Source organism: Sebastes umbrosus, chromosome 4 (assembly GCF_015220745.1).
Source record: "Sebastes umbrosus isolate fSebUmb1 chromosome 4, fSebUmb1.pri, whole genome shotgun sequence".
NCBI classification, from domain to species: Eukaryota; Metazoa; Chordata; class Actinopteri; order Perciformes; family Sebastidae; genus Sebastes; species Sebastes umbrosus.
The window spans coordinates 36,417,747-36,445,595 of record NC_051272.1 but is presented as its reverse complement, the minus strand read 5'-3'; the positions used below and the strand labels follow the sequence as shown (position 1 = coordinate 36,445,595).

Genomic DNA, 27,849 nt, shown 5'->3' with positions numbered 1-27,849 from the left:
CTCAACTTCATGCAAATGAGGAGCGGGCGTCGTGACGCTCCGTTTCTCGAATCGCGCTGCCACGCTACCAGAATGCATTGCACGGCTGCTTACATAGACAATGAATGGGAAGCGTGGAAAGGACGGAGCCTGTGGACACGTACCATAACTTGGCCGATGCCTTGCAGGAGGGGTTTAAGGGGTTAAGAAGGGGATAAAGTCTCCTGTCTCACGACCTACAGTGGAAGCAACATAAAAGCATCAGTACGTAACTTAGGCTGACCCTGGTTGAACTGCTTTGGACACAACCTGAACCTCGTTGTGTCCAACACTGTAGACAAGACGGAGAAAGTACGCTTCGTTCATAAACATTGACATTTTAATTATTATTATTAATAACTTACAGAAACATTGCATGTAGTCCACCTTGTTGATAGAAAATGAGTCATTAGTTGCAGCCCTAGTTGGTTGTGATTAATGAAAGTGTGGGGTTTATCACCAAATTTTCATGGATGCTGCATTGTAAAATGTTCTAGTAAATCAAATAGTCGCACGAGCTTGGACCCTTCTCTCCACCACTTGGGGCTATGTTTGTCGTTATTTCTGCCAAAATTACAAAAAAGTCAATTGATTTCACAACGTCTCCCCCTTATTCCCAACATTTTGGGATTGTTTCAAGATTATTGATCAGTATTGCTGTATAGACACTGATATCAATACAATCTTGTCCCGCCTCTCCCAAGCTATTTCCATCACTGGTCAGGGTGGAGGCGTTTGTGATTTGGGAGATTGGGCGGCTGACTTTCTGCCTGGATGTTTCCTTGGTTCATGAACAGGCTTGCTGGCTGCTTCCTGGCTATCTGAGTGGGTGTAAAGTGTAGAACAGGGAAACAAAGCTGAATGGCTTGCTGACTCACTGACGAAGTAGAAGTAGGTGGTGGATGGAAATTGAGGCTGGCTGGTTTGAGACCATAGAGACTGGCTGACCCACTTTCCACTCCAGCACCAGTTCCTTTCAGTGTTCAATCATGACATAGTGGTTTTCCCCCTCTAGCCCAGAGCTTTGTCCCGGCCTGGCTCACCAAGCCTGTCCTGACCTAGAACTGCGCCGCCTGCTACTTCAACAGTGCTCCTTGAGCTTTGCAATTCGTCGTCACTGTACATTAAACATATAAATGGCCCACCAAAGTGTCTTTTTCAGAACCCTTATAGGATTCAGACACAGTTTCGGACTGGCTTTTATTGTCTAATTTTTTCCTTAAAGGCACAACGAGTAGGATTTGTCGGTTGCGGTTTGTAAACACACAATTCAAAGTTTGCCCCGCCTCCCCGGTTCAATGTTTTTGTTTTTTCGGCGCAGTGTCTGCCATTTTTTATGTTCCACTTTGATGCGTTTTTTATGATCTAGCATCTGGTCGCTACATCTTTATAGAGGTTGAACTTGATACCCAGAAAGCTCCAAACACAACAACATGAAAAGAAAAGACAAAATCCAGGCAGAGAGCTACAGGGTCTCTGCAAATACAGACCCAACCACACACTTCTAGTGGGTCACAAGTAATGAATGAGAGGGATTATTTGTTTCATACTCCAGAAACAACCTGACACATTGTGCATTTAAGCTTCAGTAGGCAGTATATTTTTGGCATCATTGGGCAAAAATTCCATAATAACCTTTCAGCATATTGTAATTCAAGTGTTCTGAGAGAAAACTAGACTTCTGCTCCTCCTCATGGCTGTTTTCAGACTTTAGAAAATCTAGCCCGTGATGGAAGACTTTGACCAATCACAGGTCATTTCATTGAGAGAGCATTCCTATTGGCTGTGTTCTGGTCATGTGACCAGAAATTGGCGTTCCTTCACCAGATTTCACAATGGCGGCGGCGGCGGCAGAAATTGGCATTAACGTAACATAATATTGATTCATATTTGATCAGCGCTGCCTAGTTTGACCGTTTGGTCGGAGTTCGCGAGTGATTGACAGCTGGCTCTCATAGTGGGTAGCTGGACAGCAGACCTCAGATCAGCTCTTACTGCTTGTTTTCCTCTGGTCTGTGAAATCTTGCAGATGCCGTTAGGAGCATCGGAGGACACAGAGGAACATGATTTTTTTCAGGTTACCTGTTTCATGTGCTACTGTCACCATATAGCTTTCCACTGTGGAGTATTTCCCCACTGCGTTGAAGCTGGACCTAGATGCTGTCAGAGTTTAAGCTAACGTTAACGCTAACTCTGTTCTGCTCTATTGGATTTGGGAAGTTTAGAGTCGAGCAACCCTAGCCAACGTTTCCTGGGAAGCATTACATTTACCAAACACATCAGTTAGTCCTCATCCTAATTGTTCTCCTTAATTTTCTCTTCTAATTTTGACAGTGAAAACATACTGTTTTAGAATACGAACACGTAGCCAGACAGGGTTATGAAATAACTTTAGCCTCAGTCTTTTAGCATAATGCTATCTACATATAGGAATCACGTGTTTGATTAAGAGTCATTTTACAGGGTCTGAAAATATCTGCTGGAAACATTAAAGTTAGCCGTAGACGGTGTTTTTATCCAACTCATGGAGCCACCGTTAGCTTAATTAGCCGGCTACAGCTGATCACATCTGTCAGTCGTCATTTTAGCAGACAAAACCAACAATCATAGGCTATAAATGAAAATCAGGAATTTTTAAAACTGCGTTATGTGCCGTGTGAGAGTAGAAAGCTTGTCACTGTTGTCACCAGCTGAGCTGTCAGCAGTGCAGTACCTGAGGGGCTGTCGGAATACGTTATGGGCCGTCTTCTCCGCACAACACTAGAAAGGAAAAATGTTTAGGCTGAGGGTTGTAAGCTTGAGCCACTTTAGGTTCTAAGGTTATTTAAAACGTTCTTTTGCCATTATAGTATTCATGAAAGGCAGGGGTAGCGAGATACTACTAATGATGACATTGTCAGTAGGGATGCACTGATACCACTTTTTTTCATACCAAGTACAAGTACTTATATTTGGGTACTCGCCGATACCGAGTATCGATACGAGTTCTTCTCTGTGCCCAAAGACCCTCGTTAACAGCCAGCTGGAGGGTGTGAGCGACACACGGCAGGCTGGGGAGTCCCGCATACGAGGCATTGCGCCGCGACCGTCTCTAGATCGGCTTGGAAAGGCTCGGGGCGAAGGTGGCTCACGGCGCTCCCCGCCCGGACCCTGCTGCACCGTGACGGGGCTTCCTGCTCCCGGTGTAACTGTAGAACGGGGCGGACTGTCCTCAGTGCTCCCCAACCGCGTCGTGCCACGGCCCACGTAAAAGGCGCCAGGGGTCTGTGGCGTTGTCTGCAACCCACCCAATCCGTCTTGAAACACGGACTGAAGAGTCTAACGCATGCGCGAATCAGAGGGTGCAAGCAAAACGCCGTGCCACAATGAAAGTGACGGTCCGTCTCACCCGCACCGTCGGAGAGGTGGAGCGTGAGGACCTGAAAAATGGTGACGAGAGGTTAACGTCGCACTGCTGTAAAGTGGTATCGGTGCCGTTGTATCGGAGCCGTTTTGCGAGTACGAGAACAAGTACATGAGCACAGTATCGGACAGATACCCGATACTGGTATCGGTATCGGTGCATCCCTAATTGTCAGTAAGCTTTGAAGTGCCCAAACTGAACAGCAGCAACCATGCAAATTCAGGTTTACATCCAAGTTAAATCAGAGAGGAGAGAAAATGTTTCAGCTTTCATCTGTGCATTAATGGAACATCAGGAAATGACCCAATTAGCCCAGATTCAGCTATGACATGTTTCAGGTCAGCAGTTGTGAACATAAGGACTTCTTTTGTTTTTTGTGTTCCATACTTTGTTTTTAATCAAGTTTTATGATGTTGACGTAATATGCGGTCTTGTTTAAAATTTCTGATTTTTTTTTTTTTTTTTTTTTTACATTTTTAGATTTGTGAAAGATTGAATTTGCACTTGACTGACTTTTCTCTTCGTCTCTCTCTCCAGGGGTAGAGGCGTTGCACCAGCTGTTTAAGGATCATATCATATCGGGGGCACACAGAGCACATCAAACCAGATGAAACTAGGTCAGGCTGAATCAAACCAGACCGAGTCCAGATCGGAACGGAGCCGACCAGACTAATCCAGACGATACCCGGCCGGTCCAGGAGGCCTGTTACAGTTTCCTATCCAGGTAACCGAAGCAGCTCTGTTCCCCGTGTGCAGGCGGGTCCCCACTCATATTTCACAGAGGTGAATTTGAACCAAGGAAGGCTGCCTACTGATCTTACTCATCAGTCTGACTCATGTGAGAACCAGAGAGTCGAATGCATAAACAGAAAATCAAGAGATTTTTGGTGCTTATTCCTCCTGCTGTCCGCTCCCATTCTACTAAGTTATAGGGTCACGTAGTGATGTCTTGAAAGCTAATCATGCCCACTGGCACCATTGCATCCTTGTCTGATGATTCTGACTAACCTCTATCTAAAGCTTGATGGTCATTGTAGAGGTTTTTAAATTCTGGCAATTTGTTTTGTGCGTAAAAACGCCTTTTTGTGAGTGTGCCAATTTACCTCCTGGAGTAAAATAATCCATCACTTAAACCAGTTTTTTCTCACAATGGACAGAGGATTGAGAAGGAAATAACATGGTGACAGTTAGTTGGATTCCCCCAAGGAGCAGATTGAAATATCACACTTCTACATGTCTACATGTTCATGCTTGTTGAACAGGTGTTTTGATAAAGTATTGGCATTTTACTCGCAGAGGTTTCATTGCACTTACAGTTACAAGTGTAGTTGTCAACTGGAGTACTCTTCTGGTTCATGTCACTGTCTCCACCGCAGCCTCTCTGCTCTGCTGTTCTCTGACTTCTCTCCAGTCCGTGTGTGTTTGTGTGTGTGTAGAGGAGTGACACAGAGAGCAGAGGAGATGCTGCCGTGTGAAAATAAATAGCTTCATAACGTTATGTTAAGAAAAGCTCAGCTAAAGCTCACCTGGTAGAGCGGGCGCCCCCATGTCCTAAAGGCTGAGTCCTTACCGCAGCGGCCCGGGGTTCGAATCCGACCTGTGGCCCTTTGCTGCATGCCATCCCCTCTTTCTCTCTCCCCTTTTCATAACTGTCACTGTCACAAAAATTATCTTTAAAAAAAAAAAAACAATAACGTCGGAGCTTATCAATAATTTAGCAGCGGTGCCCGTTTAATACCGGGTTTCGGGAACCAATCCCTACACATGACTCACCACTATGACTTTCATGTAACTGATATGGTATTACCTAGGGGTGTAACGATTCATCTGCTACATCGATGTATCGATTTATATTCCTACGATCCAACTACATCGATAGGTACTCAGCAAGTTGTCCTTCACGGGAGACGTATATCGATATGAAATCGATTTGAAACGCAAAAATCGATTTGTATGGATACTAAGGATTTGCACCTTGTATTTAAGGACGACAAATGTTATATGAAAGTGTTTTTAGCACTTTTATTAGTAAAGAAATGTTAAACGGTTCACTCTCCAGACTTGTGCCAGCTTCCGAGCGCTGCCCTCTGCATCGTGAGCACGCATCCATGGCGTGCATGCAGACGAACGGCGCACTGGACTCCTCGCTCTCTCATGAGAGGTAGTGGCGTGGAGGGAGATGGGCACCGATCTGCATGAGACGGGGGCGGCTTCACCCACAGGAGCTTTACCCGTGGGCTATCGGTTTTTCATTTCAGAGAAAATGACTTTCCTTTTCCCCGTCATGATATCTATGTGCACGCAGCATGAGCCTCACGTATCCAGCCGGAGAGCAGACGGTCCGCGAGGCAAAGTTTCACGATGGGAGTAAAGTAAAAAACAAAACAGAGATTCAACTAATGTTAGTCTAACAGAGCTTTAAAATGTTTCTCCAGATGTTTTCATGTATGAAAAGACCCCAAATGAACACTGTAGGTGGACTACTGGATTACTATCAGCAGATTATTCAAACAGCATTTGTAGAGGAATGATTCTGTCCCAAACTGTTTGATCACTATCAGCTGTTTGATCACTATCAGAGGTTGATCTACTGTTTATATTGTAAATGAGAACAGAAGCAGCAGGTTAAACCACTGCTCATTGAACTTGAATAGAAGTTGGTTTATGATATTTAGTGTTAAATATTGCACTGCCTTGTATCTTGAGAACTGAATCAGCGGGTCCTGCAGTTGCACTTTTTATTATTTTCTAATAAAAGCTGCATTTATTTGCCATTAATCGTTGTTTACTTGTTTATATCCATAATTCATTTATCCCTGTTTCCTGTACTAGAAAAACTTTGAGGAGTCTTGACCTGCTCTGTCCAGGATCAGATATTTATTTCACAGTCACACTGATTGAATTTTTGGCAAAAACAAGTTACTGTATTGATTTCAAGTCATTGAATCGCTTCGTATCACCCTAGATGAGCCAAATATCACCCTTGAATCGTATCAGAACTATGGAAATCGTATCGTATCATATCGTTGTAAAAACGTATAGTTACACCCCGAGTATGACCTAAATCTGCTTGGAAAATAATAACTGACGTACAGTATTTCTATACATGCAGTTACTGAGACAGCAGCGTCTTCCTGTTTATTCTGCCTCCACATTTGACCTAGTAGATGCCATGATGTTGTCTGCACGTGTCCAGGAACTCTTAACTGTGTTTGGTTTTGATTATTGACTCATTTGTTAGTAAACGGGATGTTGTTGTGTGTTCACAGTCGAGGGCTCAAGAGTGGATGGAAGGAGATGATTTTAACACAGAGGCTGTGATGAACATCTGTGGTGAGTGGGACTTGATAATGTTCTGTCTTTAAACGGGGACTCTTCCTGTTTCAACAGTCCCTTCCTAAGGAATACTCATGTCTGAAACTCGCCACAGAGACCGCTTTGACCTTGGACCTTGTCAAGCAAGTTCTGCAGTCAATAACGATAACATGACTAATCCTTCACAGGCCTTGGTTATAAATTGGCAGTTTATTTACATATTTGGACACACACCCATTACAATCAACAGCCCCTCCTAATAAATACTGGCGTGCTTACGGACACTTATGTAGTCCTAATATAAGAGGGACTTCCCTTTCTGTTATTTACATGCGTTTTACTTATCCATGGCAACAGTCTGTGTTGCTGACTTTCTCTTATCTGTTGACGTAGGAGTCTGCAAACTTAAACCAAAGTAACAAAATCACACAGAACAGAACCGTTTCTTTTATTTCCACTCCTAAATGAGTTTTTTGTTTGTCTTTGCTCTGCAGATGACCTGATGGCAGACCAAAGGATGGACATCTCGTCTACAATGACTGACTTCATGTCCCCCGGGTCCACCGACCTTATCTCCAGCTCCATCAGCACACCCGGCATGGACTACACCCGCAAGAGGAAGGGCAGCACTACCGATTACCAGTAAGGACACCGGGAAGGAGAGATAAAAGAAGGGAAAGAAATAATGAAGTAATGAACTAAATGAGGATGAAACAAAGAAAGGAAAGTGGAAAAAAAAGAATGAAAAGGGCAGATTGGAGAGAAAGAGAGGAGGAAAGTAGGAGATGTGGGAAGCAGTGGGGTAAATAAATCAATAACAGTATGTACGCTGCTGTCAGTCAGTTGTTTTTTACACATTTCTCAGTACCTCGACGACACAAACTGATTCATATATTTGTGTTTCTTTGCAGAATTGATGGCTTCTCATTTGAGTAAGTTCAAACATGAGTCGATGTTAATAGATGTAGCACAGAGTTTCATTTATCAAGATCTGAAATATCAATGAGCCACAATTGATTTTGCACCGTGAGATATTGAATAGACTGAAAAGTGAACCCAGTGAACCCCCCTGATGCCTTAAACATTTCCCTCTGATGTTCTTGTTGAGCACTAATATCTCCCGTCTTCCCTCCTTAGTGACATGGACCCGGACAAAGATAAACTGGGAAGGTAAGAGGCCTTCGTTACTATGGGGATAGAGCAGCTGCTGTAATCTTCACTATTGTTGTATTTGCTGTAGTTTTATCCCATTCCCTGTTATCCAGTTTCCCTTTTTAAATCAGTTAAACCCAACCTCCCTAACTCCATAGTTCTCAATGCTGAAAGCGTCCTCATTTGTCTTTTAATCTGCTCAGATGGAGAAAATCAATCCATCTTTCAGACCGTGTAGGATGGAACCGGTTTATGGGCGTAGTTGTAGTGGGTGGGGGCGTAAATAATTCTCATTGTTACGCTCCATAACTGCGTGTGAGAAAGAGCTCAATGCTGAGGTTGCTTTTACTGGGCCTCTTCCCCCTCCCTCCCTTTCTCTCCCTGGCTCTTTAAATACCTCCTGTCCTAGAAATTGAACCTCAAACCTTGAAGCTTATTCTCTCTTAAACATTCCCTTTTTGCCAATTTTCTCCTCTCTAATATTTCTGTGTTTTGTCTTTCCAGTGACCAACAGGGCCGGATTAAGAATGCCAGGTATAACCACTCCCCTATCCGTTCTCTCTCCCCCTCCCCACCGCCGTCTAATCTCTCCTACATGAATTAAATGTCCCTCTGTCTGATGGGCAACAGAGAGAGCTTTGTGTACGTTGATAATAAGAAACTTTATACATTGAAGTGTGTGGATCGGAGCATTATGCGGAACTAAGGGACTGTAAGAGCATAGCTAATGGCTGATGACAAGCTCTCTTTCTCTGGCGTGGAAAGAACAGTCCCACTAGTAGCAGCTAGTGAAGACAGACAGAGCAGTTGGACAGACTCTGGGATGTCCTGAAAGATAGAAACAACACCGAGGGCATTTCCTCTTCAGAGAGCAGCGTGTTCTTAGTGTCGAGCTCCATGATTTACATCGTGTTAGCTTTGTGAGGCCCATTGAAGGATAATTTACTGCGTGCTACTCTTTATACAACAGGTGACATGCAACCAAATGTTTTTTTCTCTTCTTTGGATTTCTGAGGATAATAATCGATGTACGATGACCGTCTGTAACTGTCTGATGCTTCTCCCTCCACAGAGAGGCTCACAGCCAGATCGAGAAGCGTCGCAGGGACAAGATGAACAGCTTCATCGACGAGCTGGCGTCGCTGGTGCCCACCTGCAACGCCATGTCCCGCAAACTAGACAAGCTGACGGTGCTGCGCATGGCCGTCCAGCACATGAAGACACTCAGAGGTTAGGATGAATATTGGCTCAATGTATGAGGTTTTAGGTAAGCCGTGGTCATAACTGTAAGCGACTAGTATGTAGAGTTCTGACCCTTGTCCAGCTCTGAAGTGAAAAATGTGATCTGCAGAAAGAAAGGACAGGTTTGTAGGTAAACTTTCTTAGTAAGAATTGCAACAGTGTTGACTCTCTCAGCTTCCTGGGTCTATTCATGAACGGAGAACAAAACATGTTGTGATCACTTGAAGGACCATCTTGGAGCAGTTAGGGAGATACCTGTTCAGTAAAGGATATGCTGGTTATTAAAGCCAGATTCACTCGGTACTGATCAACAATCCTGTTGACCGATTGCAAAAAAACTGTTTTTCAGTAAAACATGTCTGTTTACCAGAATCCTGGCTTCATAACTTACTTGAAGTAGATGGAAAATAGCTACTTATGACTTTGACTCCAGAAGGCTCCGAGCAGTGTTACCCGTGCAGCTGCAGAGTGAATACGTCATGCGTGAGCGCCGTGTCTACTGTTGTGTGCAGGTGCAGCCAACCCGTACACAGAGGCCAACTACAAGCCTTCCTTCCTCTCCGATGATGAACTGAAGCACTTGATACTAAGGGTGAGTGCAGTGCAAGTTATTAAACTTCCAACACCTAATAGTACCACTTTTTTGTGACATTCCCCATATTTATTCCAGTGTTGTGTGTGTTTGATAATGCAGGCTGCTGATGGTTTCCTGTTCGTGGTCGGGTGTGACCGCGGAAAGATCCTCTTTGTTTCCGAATCCGTCTACAAGATTCTCAACTACAGCCAGGTATGACCCTGAGTCGGGTATGACCCTGAGTCGGGTATAACCCTAAACCGGGTATGACCCTGAACCTGATCCCTCTGTTCTCTCTTTGTGTCTCACACAGAACGACCTGATCGGTCAGAGCCTGTTCGACTACCTTCACCCCAAGGACATTGCCAAGGTCAAAGAGCAGCTGTCCTCTTCTGATACGGCCCCACGAGAGAGGCTCATCGATGCTAAAAGTAAGCAAATCCCCAAACACACGTCATCTATTGTGTAGAATCGGAGCGTTCATCTTAATCTGTTGAGTCCTCGCGGTACCAGGCAGCAAACTCAAGGCTGCCTCATGACGCCAGAAAGCCTCTCCGGTGGTTGTACTGTCTATCAAATGGTGTCATTTTAAAACGGTCAAACCCCTTTTTTCTGCAGTTCATATCTGTGTTTTGTCCATTTATTTTCCTTTTGTGCTGTGATTTAAGTAGCAGCGGTAGTGTTAGCACACTGACGCCTCTGTTATTGTGGATTCAGCTTGTGGTACCAGAGGTTAATAATAGCATGATATATGAGCTTTTATTTTGTAATTTGGCAGAAGGAATTTTCACAAAGAAGAGATTAGGGATGTCACGAGAACCGATACTTCGGTACCAAGTCGATGCCAAATTTCTATAAACGCGATGGTACACGTTTTCTACAGTACCGAAGGTACCGTACGATGCCTGCAAGGTCTGAAATTAACACTCACTGAGCGCCAAATGCGGCTGCTTCTGTCCTCCGCTCACACACAAAACAGCGCCATGCTGAAGCGAGATCCAGAGATCCTTTATGTTCGAGAAGAGGATTCACTCGTGAGGGAAAAAACTGAACTGAACAAACTGAATTTCTATCTTTTGTTGCTTATTGCTTAATCTCTGAGAAGTGGTGTTTTTTTTGTTTTTTTATTGAACTCTGGACTCTTTATTTCTGGTGAATGTTATTGGGACTGGCATTTGATTATCTTACACTTAACTCCCCAGATCCACTTTGTTTGAACCAATCCAACAGCATCCAATCAAGTTTCAGGAGAAAAACCATGAAGAACTAACGTTACATTACTGAGCACCAGTTGGATCCAGTTACTCTGCTGTTAAAATGACGTTACATTTGATGAAGAGCTCATCTGGCTTGTTTAGGACTCGAGACCTGAGTTGGGACTTGAGTCACAGACTTGAGACTTAACTTGTGACTTGCAAAACAATGACTTGGTCCCACCTCTGGTAGCCTATACCCAGTGAAATGTCACCATGTTAGTGAATTTAAACTACTGCTTGCAATCTGAGATTATATATAGACACGTGTACACATTACATGGGATTTACTTTTATTTTTTTCGAATTTGGTATGGAGAATCGTGGTAGTTCACTGGTATTGGTATGGACTACTAGATTTCTGGTATCGTGACATCCCTAGAAGAGATGGAAGTCTGATAGATAAAGATAGTAAAAAGCTATGTCAAGGCGATGGTGCTAAATAGAACTGCTCTTTGACCCCCCTACAGAGGGCCGATGGCTAGTAATAGTGGAGTACTTTTTCTCAGTAGAAAAACTATTGTCAGACTGCATGGATGGATGCAAATCATTGCATCATTGAAGACTTAAACAGAGGCAGTGGAAATCGAAAGCCCAAATGAATCTGGCTACCGGAGTTTGAGACGGATGGATGTTATTACACACAAACATGCGTTATTTTTCCCATGTTATTTTTGTGTTTGAGTATGATGAAACAAGTTTCAGCCGATAATGCAATCCCGTTCTGAAAGTGTCCGCCCTGGACATTAAAAAAACAATGATATGAAGTAAAGAACCCAGAAGTGATAGTTTTGAAAGCTGCTATGTTAACCATTTGCATGTGTGTGTGTATTTTGCAGCTGGTCTTCCAGTGAAGACCGACATCACCCCCGGCCCGTCTAGACTCTGCTCCGGAGCCAGACGCTCGTTTTTCTGCAGGATGAAGTGCAACAGGCCCTCCGTCAAAGTAGAGGATAAAGACTTTCCCTCCACCTGCTCTAAGAAAAAAGGTTAGTTCTGTTAAAAAAACATGAATTAAAACTGGAATTCTGTCACCCACAATCCTCCTCTCGCCCTGAACAGCAGGTCACGGTAGAAGAAGCTCCGTGCTGCTCAAAGCATCTGCCCGTCAATCTTTATCTTTGAGAGCCAGTCGAGGGCTCTTCTCTACCTTCAGCCCTTTACTCTTCTGTACTTCACACACTGTCGTGTCTCCAGTCTTTCACTTAGCTTCTTATGAAAGCAACGCCTGCTTCCTGGTCTTTCCTCTCACTATATTTTTAGAAGCACATCCTTATTAGAAGCAGGAATCACACATCAGTTAGCACGAGGACACCTCCGTTACACAACGGAGGAAGTTGGCCTCATCGAGTGCATGCATTAATGTGTTTATTTACTCGAGCCTTATTTATGGCAGACTGGTGTTAAGCTGTGGGGTGTTTCCACTTAGTTGACCTCTTGACCGCGGTCATACTGGTAAGTCACAGCAGGGATTTGAACAGGTTATATCCTGCCCAGAGGGATGGGAAGCAGCTCCAAATGATCTGTGCGAGTAAAACTCCAAATTGGTAAGAAGAGCAGTAATTGCTGGCTGATAGTGGGAAATGAGGAAGCTTTCACACCTGTAGGTCGGGTCGTTGTTGCCTTTTTAGTTGTAGTTAGGGATGTTAATAATTAACCGTTTAACCGACATTAAGAATTTTAAGCGATTAACGCGTTATCAGCAGTGCAGAGCGGCGGCCGTGAGCGAGCCAGCGGGGCATGCTCACATGCACTAAAAGCACAGAGAAGCTCTGATTCCAACACACACAGAGAGACTTCATTCTCTGCTCAGGTAGACATTACTCCTCTATATCTTTACATAGACAATAGTTGATGATGATATATCATGCCATATTGAATTAAGCACCTTTTAAACAAATGGTCAAATGGAATCAATTTGTATTATATTAGATAATGAAAGCTCTAAGGAGTAGGGAGGTCAATAATTAACCGTTAACCGATATTAAGCATTTTAACCGATTAACGCTATCGGTTAAAACGGTTAAAAGAAATGTTAATAATTAATTAAAAAGCTGAACGGCTCAGAGGAGCGGTTCGTCACTTTAAGAAGAAAAGCTGGTCCACCTTAACAGCCTACCTTAAGAGGCGGAGCCGGAGTTGCAGGATACAGGAAGTCGGCTCCCGGTCTCTCCAGCTCGCTTGAGCGGAGCGGAGGAGCACAAACACGCACAATGTTTATCGGACAATCGCTGCCAATCGTTAATCCGGGCAGACACACAGCTGACAACCTGCTATACTAAACTAAATGTGCGGTGGAGACTTTTACTGGGAAAGTGGCTGCATGTCCGCGACACTACACGCAGCATCGTAGCTGCTAAGTTAACGCTCCCGGACGGGTCTCGTCGGTTAACGGTTAATAATCGGTTAACGGTTAATAATCGGTTAACGAGGGTCGGTTATCGGTTGAGAATTTTTTTTTTCAAAATTAGCATCCCTAGTTGTAGTCCATATCATGTTCACACTGACTCATTACAACCAAGTGCTGTGGACATGAAGTCCTCTGGACTGACCCATAACTCAGTGATGGGACAGTTTTGGGGACTCATGTGGATAAATCTAAACTAAGTATCTTTATAGTCACACAACCCAGACTGACTGTGTCACCATTCATGTTGAGTGTTTAGCTGTTTCCTGCAGACTAACTCCATTCTCCCTCTGATCTCGTGCTTTGTGTTTCACAACGGAGAGATGTTAAACTCCTCAGAGGCACATGGTGACACAATATCTTTCCATTTTAGTGTAGAATCTTTTATTCTGATATTTTTAGAACATGAATCAATAAACAGATCACTCTCACGGGGATCCAAGATATGGAGTATTTTTTTTTGTTTTTGTTTTGTTTTTGTTTTTGTGGTAAAACTGGAGATGTGCAGTTATCTTAAGAAGGTAGACACATATCTACAGACCGCTGGTTCAGCAGCGTCTGTGTCTACTCAGGATGCATTCAGGCGTGGGCGTGGTAGGCCTGCCTGTAATCACTGTCCCACACTGCAAAGGGAAGAATGTGAGTCCCGTGTGAAGCAGGACAGTTTGTGGTTGTGAAATGACACACAGGTCATGATTTTCCTGTTTAGTGTGTTTACACTACAAGTTATGGATGAATTCCTAGAATGAGTCAAAATGAGTGAAACGATGTCTTGAACAGTATTCTGGTCTAAAATAATAATTGTAGATGTATTTTTATTGTGTTGTATGTTGACATGAACTCTGTGTGCCCTCCCCCCCACCCTCCGTCACAGCGGACCGTAAGAGCTTCTGCACCATCCATAGCACAGGCTACCTGAAGAGCTGGCCACCCACCAAGATGGGTCTGGACGAGGACAACGAGCCCGACAATGAGGGCTGCAACCTGAGCTGCCTGGTAGCCATCGGCCGCCTGCACCCCCACATCGTCCCCCAGCCCAGCCTGGCGGACATCAGGGTGAAGCCCACGGAGTACGTCTCCCGACACGCCATCGACGGCAAATTTGTCTTCGTTGACCAGAGGTGAGACGCTCAAAGTGTGTAGAGGAGCATTCGGCTTTATTAGGTTCAACATGGGTCCGGTCCTCCATCCTCGACGTTGTCATGTGGGCTGCGTAGTGTGCGGTGGTGTTGTATTTGTTGGATCCCTTTCTACTGAAACGTGTTGATAACATTTAGTTCTTTCTGGGCAAAATAGTTTTACACATGACCATACCACTACCTTTTCCAACACCCTCTAAACCTCTAAAGTCTCTCTGGGTAGATGAGATGACATTACATGTTGCTTTATTCTATTGTAATTGAAATATTTGTGTTCTATGTGTGTGTAGTGTGAAGAGACCACAAGTACAACGTCATTGTGCAGCCCTGTGTTGTAGAATACAGTGGATCAGGCTGTATCAGACAGCTGGCTGTAGGACTAATGGACTCACAGCCTTAAAGCTGCAGTAGGCAACAAAGTTTTTGGCATCATTGGGCAAAAAATCCATAATAACCTTTCAGCATATTGTAATTCAAGTGTTGTGAGAGATAACTAGACTTCTGCACCTCCTCATGGCTCTGTTTTCAGACTTTAGAAAATCTAGCCCGTGACGGGAGACTTTGACCAATCACAGGTCATTTCAGAGAGAGATTGTTCCTATTGGTTGTGCTCCGGCTGGTGGGCGGTGCTTGGTATTTCCTCAACAGATCTCAACATGGCTGCCGGGTCACAAACTTTCTCATTTGACAGCTAAACAGTACACTACAAGATGATTCTGGAAACATTTGAGGAGAGAAATAGGCATTAATGTAACAGAATATTGATTCATATTTGATCAGCGCTGCCTAGTTTGACCGTTTGGTCGGAGTTCGCGAGTAATTGACAGCCGGCTGGACAGCAGACCTCAGATCAGCTCTTACTGCTTGTTTTCCTCCGGTCTGTGAAATCTTGCAGATGCCGTTGGGAGCACCGGAGGACACCGGAGGACACAGAGGCACATGAATTTTTTCAGATTACTTGTCTCACATCAGGATATAGTGACCGTTTATAAAAATAACTTTTTTTAATCCTATTTGCTCCATTTCTACCCATTGCTGCCTTAAAGAAGCAGCTGGTGAACTGGTTTAGTGCATTGATATTGAAGAGTACCGCTGCTCTTTGTTGGTGACTCAGGTTTGACTCCCAACTAAGACTTGAGAAAATTCACATGGGTGTATGTCGAATTGTCAATAACAAACCAATTCAGTCTAAAGTCCCAGCAGTTGATCCGTAACAGCGGTACCGTCCCGCTCCATCATCTGTCCGGTTCCTCTGATACTGTGGAATGAAAAGCCACCGTTCTGTTCAACAATCCTTGAGATCTAGATGTCTAGATGAGAATGACCTCATTAAAAAGAGAGCAAACACTAGGACCTTGCTTCGAGTGACATTGCTAAAACAAATCAGTTGGCCACAAACTTTAGATCACACTTTCATCCAAACTGACTCTAATTGCTGGAGTAGGTCGTTGTTGAAGCTTTCATGCAGCAGTTGAGACCTCTGATAGTTCAGTTTTAATAGATGACGATCATGCGTACCTTCTGCTAGGCAGCGTGAGTAAACCTATGAGGTGGCGTACTGTCGTACTGATGGCAGATTGGTCTCTTAGTAAGTCTGACTAATTATTCACACAATTGAAATTAAATTTTTCTCTGAAATACAGTTTGCAGTTGAAAGTTTTTAAAAAGACCCGAAGATCACTCTTATTTTGAAGGCTGTTCTTACAGGCTCTGAACCGACACGTATAAAGTCGCTTTGGCGCTTCACTTCTTCCTCTCTCTCCGGGCTCTCTCTCTCTCTCTCTCTATCTCTCTCTCTCTCTCACTCTCTCTGTTCCCTGCTTCCCTCCACATTCTAAAACACACGCCTCATACACACATCCATGCTCATACGCTACACACACACTCTCCCCCCCCCGCCCCCCAACAGAGTGTATCGTGGGATGGAGAGACGCCAGAGCGAGTCTCATGCCAGTGCTCGATGTTGCCGATATAGTAATTTACTACATCCCACGTAGAACAAGCTGCAGTCCATCGACTGTATCTGATATATGGCCTACCTCTACTGTCTGGCAGCTCATTTATGTAAAAGATTAAATTAAAGGTAATCATCGGTTCATCAGTTTGGATTTATTTAGCACAGTATTCCACTTATGCTCCTGATGTGTATTGTCACTTTTCTTTTTATATCACGTTATATTTTGCCACAGTAATGTGTGTAGTTCTACCCGTATAAATGTGTGTAAAAGCCAACACTAGGATCAGCATTGATTCATGGAGAGACCTCCGTCTGGTCAGCTAACATTACTGCCAAGCAGCTGAAATATAGAGTGATATTGTGCTTTTAGCTGACGTGTGTCTCCTCACTGTTTTGACCGATGCTCGTTCATGTCTATGTAGAGCGAGCACAAGCGCGAGCAACAAGACGCTGACTTTCGTTGACTTAACGGCCACAGGTGTCGCTGTTAACAAGACATTTCTGATTCTTACATAGAGTCTCTTTTAAGTTTTAGTTCTGCCAGCATGGTCAGGATTTGTTGAAGGTGGTCACATTTCCATTTCCTATGCAGGAACAATGAGTTAACATGACATGAGCGGTGCTTTTGAAGTGTATCGGTGCTGGACACTGTCTATATCTGTCTGATTCTGTCCATGCTGTAGGACCACTAGTCAACACATGAATGGAGCTAACGTGAATTGATTAATTGCTGAGTTGTTTTTGCTGTTGACCAACATGTAGAGAACTTGTTATTGTTCTTCCTCTCCAGAGCCACAGCCATCCTGGCCTACCTGCCTCAGGAGCTGCTGGGAACCTCCTTCTATGAGTATTTCCACCAGGACGACATCGGCCACCTGGCAGAGTGTCACAGACAAGGTACAGTGGCTGCTGTGGGATGGATGTTAACGGGGTTGCGTCTGCTGCCTGCTTGACACCCACCTCTACCATCATTATTATCAGCCTTTTTTATTGTTATTAGTATTAGTTATATTTCTATTATTATTACAGCTATTAATTCCAATAGTTGTATCATCACTCTTTTACATCCACTGCTATTGATTTGTGTTATTAGTCCTACTTGTATTAGTTCTTACAGCTGCTGCGCTATTATTGTGGTTGCTGTACATCTCTCCCCGTTTCTTTTCTCTCTCTCTCTCTCTTTGTCTCTGTCTCTCTCTCTCCGTCTCTCTCTGTCTGTCTCTCTCTGTCTGTCTCTCTCTCTCTCTCTCTCTCACTCTCTCTCTCTCTCTCTCTGTGTCTCTCTCTCTCTCTCTCTCTCTGTCTCTCTCTCTCTCTGTCTCTCTCTCTCTTTCTCTCTCTCTCTCTCTCGCTGTCTCTGTCTCTCTCTCTCTCTTTCTCTCTCTCTCTCTCTCTCTCTCTCTCTCTCTCTCTCTCTCGCTGTCTCTGTCTCTGTCTCTGTCTATCTCTCTCTTCCTCTCCCACCCCTTCCCTCTCTGCCCTCCCACCCAGAGCCTGGTTCTGTTCTAGGTTTCTACCCACTAAACGGGGAGTTCTTCCTGGCCACAGCGCATATCAATGAAATGCTCTGGGTGTGATCTCTTGTTGGGTCTTTAAACTATAGAGTACGCTCTAGACCTGCTCTATATAAAAAGCGTCTTGAGATAACTTCTGTTATGATTTGATGCTATATCAAAATAAATTGAATTGAATTGAATGTCTTCAGTACGTGTCTGTCTTTGCTTCCCGTCCACAGTGCTGCAGATGAGAGAGAAGATCAACACCAACTGTTACAAGTTCAAGATCAAGGACGGCTCCTTCATCACGCTGAGGAGCCGCTGGTTCAGCTTCATGAACCCCTGGACCAAGGAGGTGGAGTACATCGTCTCCACCAACACCGTGGTGTCGTAAGTAGAACGCTCACACACACCTCTGAGACCGCTGGGAGGACGTAGTAGGCCGTGAAATATCCTAACATGTATATATTCCACAGGTGTCCCATGATGGAAGGATCCGACTACCCTCAGTCTGCTGCCTCGCCACAGAGCATGGACAGTGTTCTCACCTCAGAAGGTAAAATACTACTGTAAACAAATGCACACCTGATTTATCAAAAAAACAAAAACAGCCACAGCGGCTGTCAATCATTCATTCTTCTCAATGATGAACACCTCCTCTTCCTCCTGACTGTCGTTGAATAGCTGGTGGAGGAAGGCGGGCGCTGCAGACGGTCCCCGGCATCCCCGGCGGCACCAGAGCGGGAGCCGGCAAAATCGGACGCATGATCGCGGAGGAAGTGATGGAGATCCAGAGGTGAGAGCAGAAATGAAATCAAGAGTATTTCAATCTGGAACATCCCCGTGGTGTAGATTGAATGTAGAGGAAGGGGTGGAGGACGACACCGAGACCGTATGCCATGATGTATCTGGGCAAATGGGAAACTCGTGTGACTCCTCTGATGGATGTTATATCCACTTATTGTCATGGAAATGCCGTTTAACCCTCTGAGACCCACAATAGACCCGTTTTTGTCTTTTTAGGGGGGTACAGGGTTTTTTTAGGGGGAGATAGCAGGTCAACAATAGATCTCACGTAGAAGTGATGTACATCATCTGAAAGCTGGGAACCTGGAGATTCATTCTAGATGCTGCTCAGCACTGTGTGTCAAGTTGTTCTAGTCATAAATCAGGAATAAACATGAATTAATTCAGCCCCATGCTCTATTATGTCTCATAAGTTGTTGCAGCAATTTTTGGGTTGATACCATTTGTTCCACAGATTTGGTGCTAAATTTAACAAATTTTACCACTGGAGAATTAATCAAAATGATCAATAATTCCTCCAGAATACCACAGGAATCCATCCTCTGAATGTTCTAGGTCTCTAGTTTGATCCATCCATCCTCTGAATGCTCTAGGTCTCTAGTTTGATCCATCCATCCTCTGAATGCTCTAGGTCTCTAGTTTGATCCATCCATCCTCTGAATGCTCTAGGTCTCTAGTTTGTGGCTGTAAAGTTTCATGAGGCTGTGATTATCCTAGAGGTCACCAGAGGTCATTTTATACAGTGAGGTCAAGTTTAAAAAAAAAAAAAAAATGGTCTCAGTACAATGAAATGTCTCCTATGGGGACTAACATCATCACACATGAATACAGTTGGGCTCATTGGATCCACAATAGTCTCAGCTGTACAGTGATACCCCATTTATGTATTTCAAGACTGTTAATGGACCCCAGTATGCAGAAATATTCAAATACACCATTTTAGAATAGGCGAAAATAACACATTAATGAAAAAAAGGCATGGTTTTTGCCCCAAACTTTATCCGTAGAACCCATTTTCATCATATCTGGAGGTCAGAGGTCAAGGGGTCCCCTCTGTGTGGATATGTATGTGTACCTGTCGTCCCAGTGAACGGCTCTGACTCAAACTCAGAGCGAATGAAACCTACAAACTGTGATGTTTCACAATCCTCACCCTCTCTCTCTGTCTGTGTGTCTGTCTGTCAGGATTCGAGGCTCCTCCCCCTCCAGCTGTGGCTCCAGCCCTCTGAACATCACCAGCACCCCCCCACCTGACACCTGCTCCCCAGGGGGCAAGAAGGTAACACATCCTTTTTACATTTTTCGTAGCTATTTCATCACTAAATTCACTTCTGAAAATGTTTTGAGGCGAGACATCAACTGTGTAGATTTAGAATATTGACAGTTTTACAATATTAGATGGCGAATCGACAACATTTGCTCTGACGTTTTCGGAGTTTAGAAGCTCCACAAACTGCCGTGACAGCTAGCTAACGCCTGTAGCGCCAGCCGGGTAGTCATGCTCACAGACCGCTATGAGCTGGCTCGAGCTCTCTAGAGACCGGTCTGTAGACGAGAGGCTATTATTTCCTTGTTGACGGATAGTTTGTTTAAATATCACAACATAAATGTCCGTTATATCTGAACGAGAATCTGCGATTATCTGCCTTTTTGGAGTTTCAAAGCTCCACAATCGTCTGCGGGCGTAGCTCGCTCAAAAGCCGGTCAGTGACGCTCACAAATCGGCTACAGAGCAGCAGAAAGTGGCGAGGGAGGAGGCGAGGGAAAGAGCTGCCTCTGACGGGGCAGAGAGATTCCTGCTGAGACAACACATTACTCTAATATCTGGAGGGAGATCAGTCCTTGTCCTTATCTTGTTTAATCTGAGGTTGCCAGACAACCGCTGAAAAGGTGAGGTCCCAAATGTCAAACTATTCCTTGAAAAATTAGATGAATTAAAAAAGTAACGGTGCTCCGTTGATGTCAAAGTTGCTGATCCGAAGTATCAGTTAATGGTTGGTAGCGGCTGAAATAAAGCAATCTGGACCCGGTGCTCTCTGTACTGTACCATCCGTGTTGTTGTCCCGTCAGCAGGACTCCACCGTGGTGTCCCTTCACGCCTGCTGTTATTAAAAGTGATAAAACAAAGTAGAGTGTGTAGTTGTGGACTTGTCCCTCAGTATTCTGTGGACAGACACAAAGACATTTGTGGACAGAATGGAAACCTGTGTATGTGTGTGTGTCCCGTCTATAGATTCAGAACGGAGGGACCCCCGACCTGCCGAGCACAGGGATCATTCCTGGACCGGACTCCGTAGGCTACCCCTACTCCAACCAGTCCATCATGAGTGAGTTGGACATCAACACACACACACACACACACACACACACACACACACACACATGCTTGTTTATAGACAATGTCAGGACTTGAAAAAAACGTGACAAATGTGGACGTGCCTTTCCCAAGGTCCTAGAGACCTGGGAATCAAAGTATCTCCGAGCCATGCTTCTACGAATACATCCATCTGTTGAGATTTTGTCTAAGGCTTTACTTTGGTCAGACCTGATTTTAATGCTACGGAGACTCTAGAACACTGTGGTAAGTTCGGAAAAATGAGGACCCCAAAAATGTCCTCATTTTTCTGAGCGTCCTGATATTGAAGGTGTGTTATCATAAAATTGTCCTCATTTGTCATGAAAACAACCACACACAAACACACACACACACACACACACACACACACACACACTCTCACTATACACACTTTCACTATACACACTTTCTGACCGACGTTGTGAGTTTGTCTGTTTCCTAAACGACCCGTCCTCCATCCAGGTGACAACTCCCACCTGAGTATAGACATCATGGACGAGCCCGGTTCCAGCAGCCCCAGCAACGACGAGGCGGCCATGGCGGTCATCATGTCCCTGCTGGAGGCGGACGCCGGCCTGGGCGGCCCCGTCGACTTCAGCGACCTGCCCTGGCCTTTGTGAGGAGAGAGAGAGAGAGAGAGAGAGAGAGAGAGAGAGAGAGAGAGAGAGAGAGAGAGAGAGAGAGAGAGAGAGAGAGAGAGAGAGAGAGAGACCACTGATGGACAGAGTTCAGTCCGCTCGGATTCTGGCTGCCCTCTGTACACAATCGCACTGCAAAAAGTTGTATTCTAATAGAAAGGGCTGTAGATACTGAAGATTTTCTCCTACAAGTACTACACACAGCAGAGCAGAGGCTCTCACCGCTGTTCACATTTCACTGCTACTTTCATTCATCATTCCCTGAAAGGTGGACAAGCGACCTCTGGATTTCATTGGGGTTTTTCTAGAAATACCTTGATCCTTTTTGCAGTGTTGCCACGGTGAGAGACCGGTATAAAGGGGACCCCCTGTTACAGGTGTAGACTGATGGACTGAACTCTTGTCTACTGGTGGCTTTGGGCCCGTCAGCCAGCGGTCAGCCAACGCGGGACTCCTGACACGTTCACAGACACTGGGTGAACTCTGATGTTGGGTGGGGGAACGCTTGATTTCTGCCTCCTGCCGCAACACGTTCTCGTAGGATGTCGACGGGGGAACAAACACGTCTGTTTTAGCCAGCTGATCTCCAACAGTTCTCGTCCTCCTCCTTTATTCCCCAAGCCACAAGACGCCACGAGCAGGTCTATTTCACTTCATTATAATAATGACAGGAAAAGCCTCCCAGCTGCTGTTTCCTCAACTAACATGATCTCTGTTTTCTACAAGCTACTCTAAAGCTCGTCCTCACTAAATTATATTCTCCCAGAATGATTTCTCCTGAGTTTAAAGCTCCGTTTTTAAACATAAAAGAATATTAAAAACATTTTAAAGCTGTCCAAAAATAATACTCCTGAAGTTCATGCGAGTGTCTTAGTAGAGGTCTTCACAAGTCCGTAATGATGGACCAGTCCAACACCTGACACGATGTGCATAAATACATGTTATTATTTCAACCACGTCCAAACTGAGACTGGACCCAAACAGCCAAACAGAGAGACAACGTCAGCAGCACGACGTTTAACACAATCAGCAGGAGAAGCAACACGTTGTTCTAGGAGCTTCCACGCGTCATCGGTTACTGCTCCGGCTCCTTCTGCTGGACCACCAGTCCCAGTCCCACATTACATTCTCTACGGTACGACCGAGTGTTAGGGCCACAGTGAGGGGAAAAAAAAAATCTGAGATTTCGAGAATAAAGTCATAGGTTTACGAGAAAAAAGTCGGAATATTATGAGAATAAAGTCATAAATTTACGAGAAAAAAAGTTGTAATATTATGAGAATAAAGTCATACGTCTAAGAGAAAAATAGTCGTAGTATTGTGAGAATAAAATCATAATATTATAAAGTAGTAATTTGACGTGTTATTTTAGAGGGGGAATAGAGCAGCGTGTGTGAAAATGAAGACCGTGGAGCATCTTGTGAAGTTATACTTTGGTAAAGGTTTCACTAATAACCAAATACTTCATCTTTTGGCACATCAGCACCACATTATCATCAGTATCAGGACCTTGAAAAGATTAATGCAAGAAACTGCAGAACCACACGGACCTGATGGGGAAACTGCCTCTTCTGTGGAGGAGGAAATGACTCCTTTTTTTCTCGTATAATTCTGACTTTATTCTCGTAATATTACGACTTTTTTTTTCTTGAAATAGTACGACTTTAATCTCATTAAATTGCGACTTTTTTTTCTCGTAATATTATGACTTTATTCTCGAAATCTGTGGCCCTAACACCCCGTTGTACTACGGAGTGTGTCCACACCGGAAAAAGCAATCAAACAGAAGAGTCGGCGTGCGCATTGAAACCTCTGGATTAGTGAGTGAGCTGCTGAAGCTCCGAGGAGACGGAGCCGCTGTTAGACCCAGAAACCGTCCAGAGGAAGAAGTGAGGTCACTGAAACAGCTCCAGGAACACTTCACAAAACTCTCTCACTTAAATTGACTTCGGATAATGTCCTAAAAAGGACAAAATTGATTTCTTGTATACTAAAAAAAAATTTTAAAAAATGGTGTACTATAAAGACAAGTACACAGTATATACTGTATGTAGAATGGAACTAGCTGGACCGTCAGCGACTCAACATAGTGCATGCTGGGATAGGCAGCAGCCCCCAGCCTCCCTCCAGAGGATCAAAGGGTTACATGATGGATGGACTGCAGTTCAAAATCTGTTTGTATATGTCACATGTACATGTGATCAAGGCTGATAGCAGGTCTGCTCAGATCCACTCAGGCAATACAACACAATTCACTGGATATAATGCGGCCCCAGGTCAGGTACCAGCCCCAGGTCAGGTACCGGCCCCAGCCCGGGTCAGGTACCGGTCCCAGGTCGGGGTCAGAGTACTGGACCTGTGAAGACCTCTACTGCGTGTTCTCCTGTTGATGGGCAGCTGGAGTGAAGCTGTTACAACAAACAATGAGACTTTGACGGAGGTAACCGGGCGCGTTGGCTTGGCGGCAGCTGCTCGGCGTGCAGGTGTGCGTGTTCGTGCTCGGCGTCTCTCAAAAGAGCATTTTGACTGCAAAAAAAACGAGACAATTCAAGAGCTCCTCCGTGAGGAACCCGTTCTCCACTGCCATCCTGCTGAGGTCTGATCTCTGCAGGTTAAACACATGTTAGCAGGCTAATCAGCATCAGCCTGCTAACATACAGACCTGGTGCTCTGGGTCACAGGGTCGTCCCCCCCCCCCCCCCCCCCCCCCCCCACACTCATCCTCCCCCTCTACACCAACACACATATGAAGCCCTTACTGATGCAGTCAGATCTATTCCCTCAACTAGGAGGGCTGACTCTGAATCAGTATTCTGATTCAACACAGGCCCCCAAGAAAGTATTTCTCTGCCTTTTGTGATCTGAATATTTAAAGACGTACCCATCATGTTGGTCCTCAGTACCTGGACCTGGGAAACAGGAAGAGCCCCCCCCCCCTCCCAGTTTACCCTGCTGACAGATTACAGTATGTGGATTAAACAAACTGTTTAATGAAACAGATGTACCATGGCTACATGTGACTGTCAATGCAAAACTAGCCTGTTAGCAGAGAGAGGGCTATATGTAGATGGGGGGACGGATGTGGAGCTCATCGTGTCCTGTGACAGCTAACGGGGTCAGGAGGGACGGCCCGGGAGCGTCTCTATGGAATTCTTCATTTTCAGTGTCTGTTTCTCCTCCATGATAATGAATATCCTGAAAACAAGCCGTGCACCTCGCCAGCTCTCTGCTGCTCCCCCCCCCCCACCTGTTTAGGGCACTTCCAGTTGGAGGTGGAGAGAGGACAAGCTGTCTGACTGTATGGACACAACATGAATGATTTCATGTCCAGAATGCAGCTGTAAGAAACGAACCCAGTATTCCAGGAAACCTCCGACCTGAGAAGCATTCTACTGAATCCATTATGAACTGTTTCTACACTCATTGGTGCATTTTTGGAAACAAACGAGATGTCCTGGAATATACTGAAAATGGATTTTCAAGTCAAGAAAATCACCAAGTAAAATGCAGTGGCCAGCTTTTAATGCGTCCTGAAACACTCACTGCATCATCTACACATCTGTCCCTAGACCAGGGGTCAGCAACCTGCAGCTCCGGAGCCACATGTGTCTCTTTAGCTCCTCTCTAGTGGCTCCCTGGGGATTTATAAAAATGCAAATGAATAACTGTTTTGTGTTTACATTTTCATTTTTATTTATCATTGTTGTAGGTCTATGGTACGACGGTACGACGGAGTATTAGGGCCACATTGAGGGAAAAAAATAAATCTGAGATTTCGAGAATAAAGTCATAATATTATAAAATAGTAATTTTACGTGTTTTCTTTTTTTCTTGTAAAGTTATGACTTTATTTTCGTAATATTACAACCTTTATCTCGTGAAGTTATGACTTTATTCTCGTAATATTACGACTTTATTCTGGAAATCTCATGTTTTTTCCCTCAATGTGGCCCTAATACTCCGTAGTCCATCTGCTCTTGGGCCCTCACTGCATTAGACTTATATCCTATATACTTAGACTATAAGCTGTGTTACCTTCATCACAATGATCAAATGTTTTGTGGCTCCAGACAGATTTTTAGTTTGTTTTTTTGCCTGAAATGGCTCTTCTGATAGTAAAGGTTGCTGACCCCTGGTCTAGACTGAGCCTCTCATGTGTTATCGTTGTGTTCCAGTCACACAGCTCAGCGTCACCAACCATCTATGAAGAACCCAGGAAGATGTGTGACCCACTCAGCACTGTAATGAAGGAGGTTTCCTCACTCGTCAAAGACCAATGAATAATAATAAAAAAGATTTATATTTCAGGATGCTTGGCTCTGCGACTTGAATAGAATGTTAATAATACATGAGAGGCACAAACGTATTTTTATTTCCATAAAGGCAGAGCGTTTTTAATCTCTGACACGATATCAATCATCTGTGGCTCAATATTTGGCAGCCCAAATGAGACTCTTTCTCCAGTCGGGGATGCAAAACGGTTGCAAGTGAAATGAACCCAGTTGGGTTGAAACAGGACTGTTGACATTAAAATACCAGCAGAGCTCAGGCTCCGCCCCCCCCCCCCCCCCCCCCCCCCCACTCCCCCTCCTGTCCTCTTCCAATCAGGCAGCAGCTGGCGAGGTCCTCCTCCGTATCTGTTCTAGTGGTTTTTCTCTTTCAGTGTTTTTACGCTACACACTACAATAAAGTGTTCCCGTTGTTGATATACCCCCCCACACCTGACAATAATGTATCAAATCTTTAAATATTATCATGTTAAGAGTATACTTTATGCAAATATATATGAGTATGATGAGTGTATTGTATGTATCAGCAGTGAAATATTTTTAAAATAAAATTATTTGTTTCTGTCATCACATTGTGCTGCTTCCTTTTTTAGAATTGTTTGTCAGTCACATACATAAATCTGCTCCACATAATATTGTCTTCAGTGTGTCCACTCATAGTTTACACCTGATGTGGTCCCTCGGCCAATCAGAGCAGCCCAGTGGTATTTATATATGATGTTGCCATCCAGGGTGGTTAGCACTGTCGCCTCACAGCAAAGTGGGTTGCAGGTTTGGATCCTTCTGGGTGGAGTCTGCATGTTCTCCACATGTCAGCGTGGGTTTTCTCCGGGTTCTCAGGTTTCCTCCCACAGTCCAAAGACACGCAGGTTAGGTTCATTGTTGACTCTAAATGTCCCGTAAGGTGTGAATGTGAGATAATGGATGGATGTTAAAGAACACACTCTCCTCTACCACGTGTTCACACGCTGATGCTCCAACCAACAACCAGAGCTGCTTCCTGTTCACGATGACCTGGAAGCTTATTTGATTTTTGTGGTCCAAAATGTTATTTAAAGCACGAGCATACACTTTAAACTCATGCATTAAACCTGCAGTAGTCAGTATATTTTTGGCATCATTGGGCAAAAATCCCATAATAACCTTTCAGCATATTGTAATTCAAGTGTTCTGAGCGAAAACTAGACTTCTGCTCCTCCTCATGGCTCTGTTTTCAGGCTTTAGAATATCTAGCCCGGGAGATTTTGACCAATCACAGGTCATTTCATTGAGAGAGCGTTCCTATTGGCTGTGCTCTGGTCATGTGACCGGAACTTGGCATTCCTTCACCAGATTTCACAATGGCGGCGGCATCACAAACTTCCTCATTTTACAGCTAAACCGTGCACTACAAGATGATTCTGAGAACATTTGAGGAGAGAAATAGACATTAACGTAACATAATATTGATTCATATTTGATCAGCGCTGCCTAGTTTGACCGTTTGGTCGGAGTTCACGAGTGATTGACAGCCGGCTCTCATAGACAGCAGATGGACAGCAGACCTCAGATCAGCTCTTACTGCTTGTTTTCCTCCGGTCTGTGAAATCTTGCAGATGCCGTTAGGAGCACCAGAGGACACAGAGGAACATGATTTTTCCAGGTTACCTGTTTCATGTGCTACTGTCACCATATACCGTTTTATAAAAATAACTTTTTTTAATCATATTTACTCCAATCTCGCCTATTGATGCTATTTAATAATTTGTAACTTCTTACACGTATAAATCATTGCGGATCGGTGTCCCATGCGTGCTCGCGTGT

The 27,849-nt window shown here is 44.4% G+C and overlaps 1 protein-coding gene and 1 long non-coding RNA gene across 7 annotated transcripts in view; both read left to right on the top strand.

Annotated features, from left to right (window-relative positions):
- arntl1a (aryl hydrocarbon receptor nuclear translocator-like 1a) overlaps positions 1-23,077 on the top strand; it is a 30,287-nt gene extending 7,210 nt beyond the window's left edge. For 4 of the 6 annotated variants that reach the window (XM_037767665.1, XM_037767667.1, XM_037767668.1 and 1 more), the window contains 19 exons: positions 3,959-4,145; positions 6,691-6,754; positions 7,231-7,378; positions 7,648-7,668; positions 7,874-7,906; positions 8,393-8,422; positions 8,961-9,118; positions 9,643-9,722; positions 9,825-9,917; positions 10,018-10,135; positions 11,797-11,946; positions 14,239-14,485; positions 17,251-17,357; positions 18,196-18,346; positions 18,433-18,512; positions 18,641-18,752; positions 19,949-20,042; positions 20,997-21,090; positions 21,582-23,077. In XM_037767665.1, coding sequence (XP_037623593.1) covers positions 6,709-6,754; positions 7,231-7,378; positions 7,648-7,668; positions 7,874-7,906; positions 8,393-8,422; positions 8,961-9,118; positions 9,643-9,722; positions 9,825-9,917; positions 10,018-10,135; positions 11,797-11,946; positions 14,239-14,485; positions 17,251-17,357; positions 18,196-18,346; positions 18,433-18,512; positions 18,641-18,752; positions 19,949-20,042; positions 20,997-21,090; positions 21,582-21,739 — 1,920 coding nt within the window. In that variant the 5' untranslated portion in view covers positions 3,959-4,145; positions 6,691-6,708 and the 3' untranslated portion in view covers positions 21,740-23,077. The remainder of the gene's footprint in view (positions 1-3,958; positions 4,146-6,690; positions 6,755-7,230; positions 7,379-7,647; positions 7,669-7,873; positions 7,907-8,392; positions 8,423-8,960; positions 9,119-9,642; positions 9,723-9,824; positions 9,918-10,017; positions 10,136-11,796; positions 11,947-14,238; positions 14,486-17,250; positions 17,358-18,195; positions 18,347-18,432; positions 18,513-18,640; positions 18,753-19,948; positions 20,043-20,996; positions 21,091-21,581) is intronic. The other 2 variants (XM_037767671.1, XM_037767669.1) reach the window with 2 other exon arrangements.
- Positions 23,078-23,358: 281 nt separating this feature from the next.
- On the top strand, positions 23,359-24,749 carry LOC119487062. The gene is made up of 2 exons (XR_005206633.1): positions 23,359-24,038; positions 24,080-24,749. It is a non-coding gene; the product is annotated as an uncharacterized LOC119487062 (long non-coding RNA).
- The last annotated feature ends 3,100 nt before the right edge of the window (positions 24,750-27,849 follow it).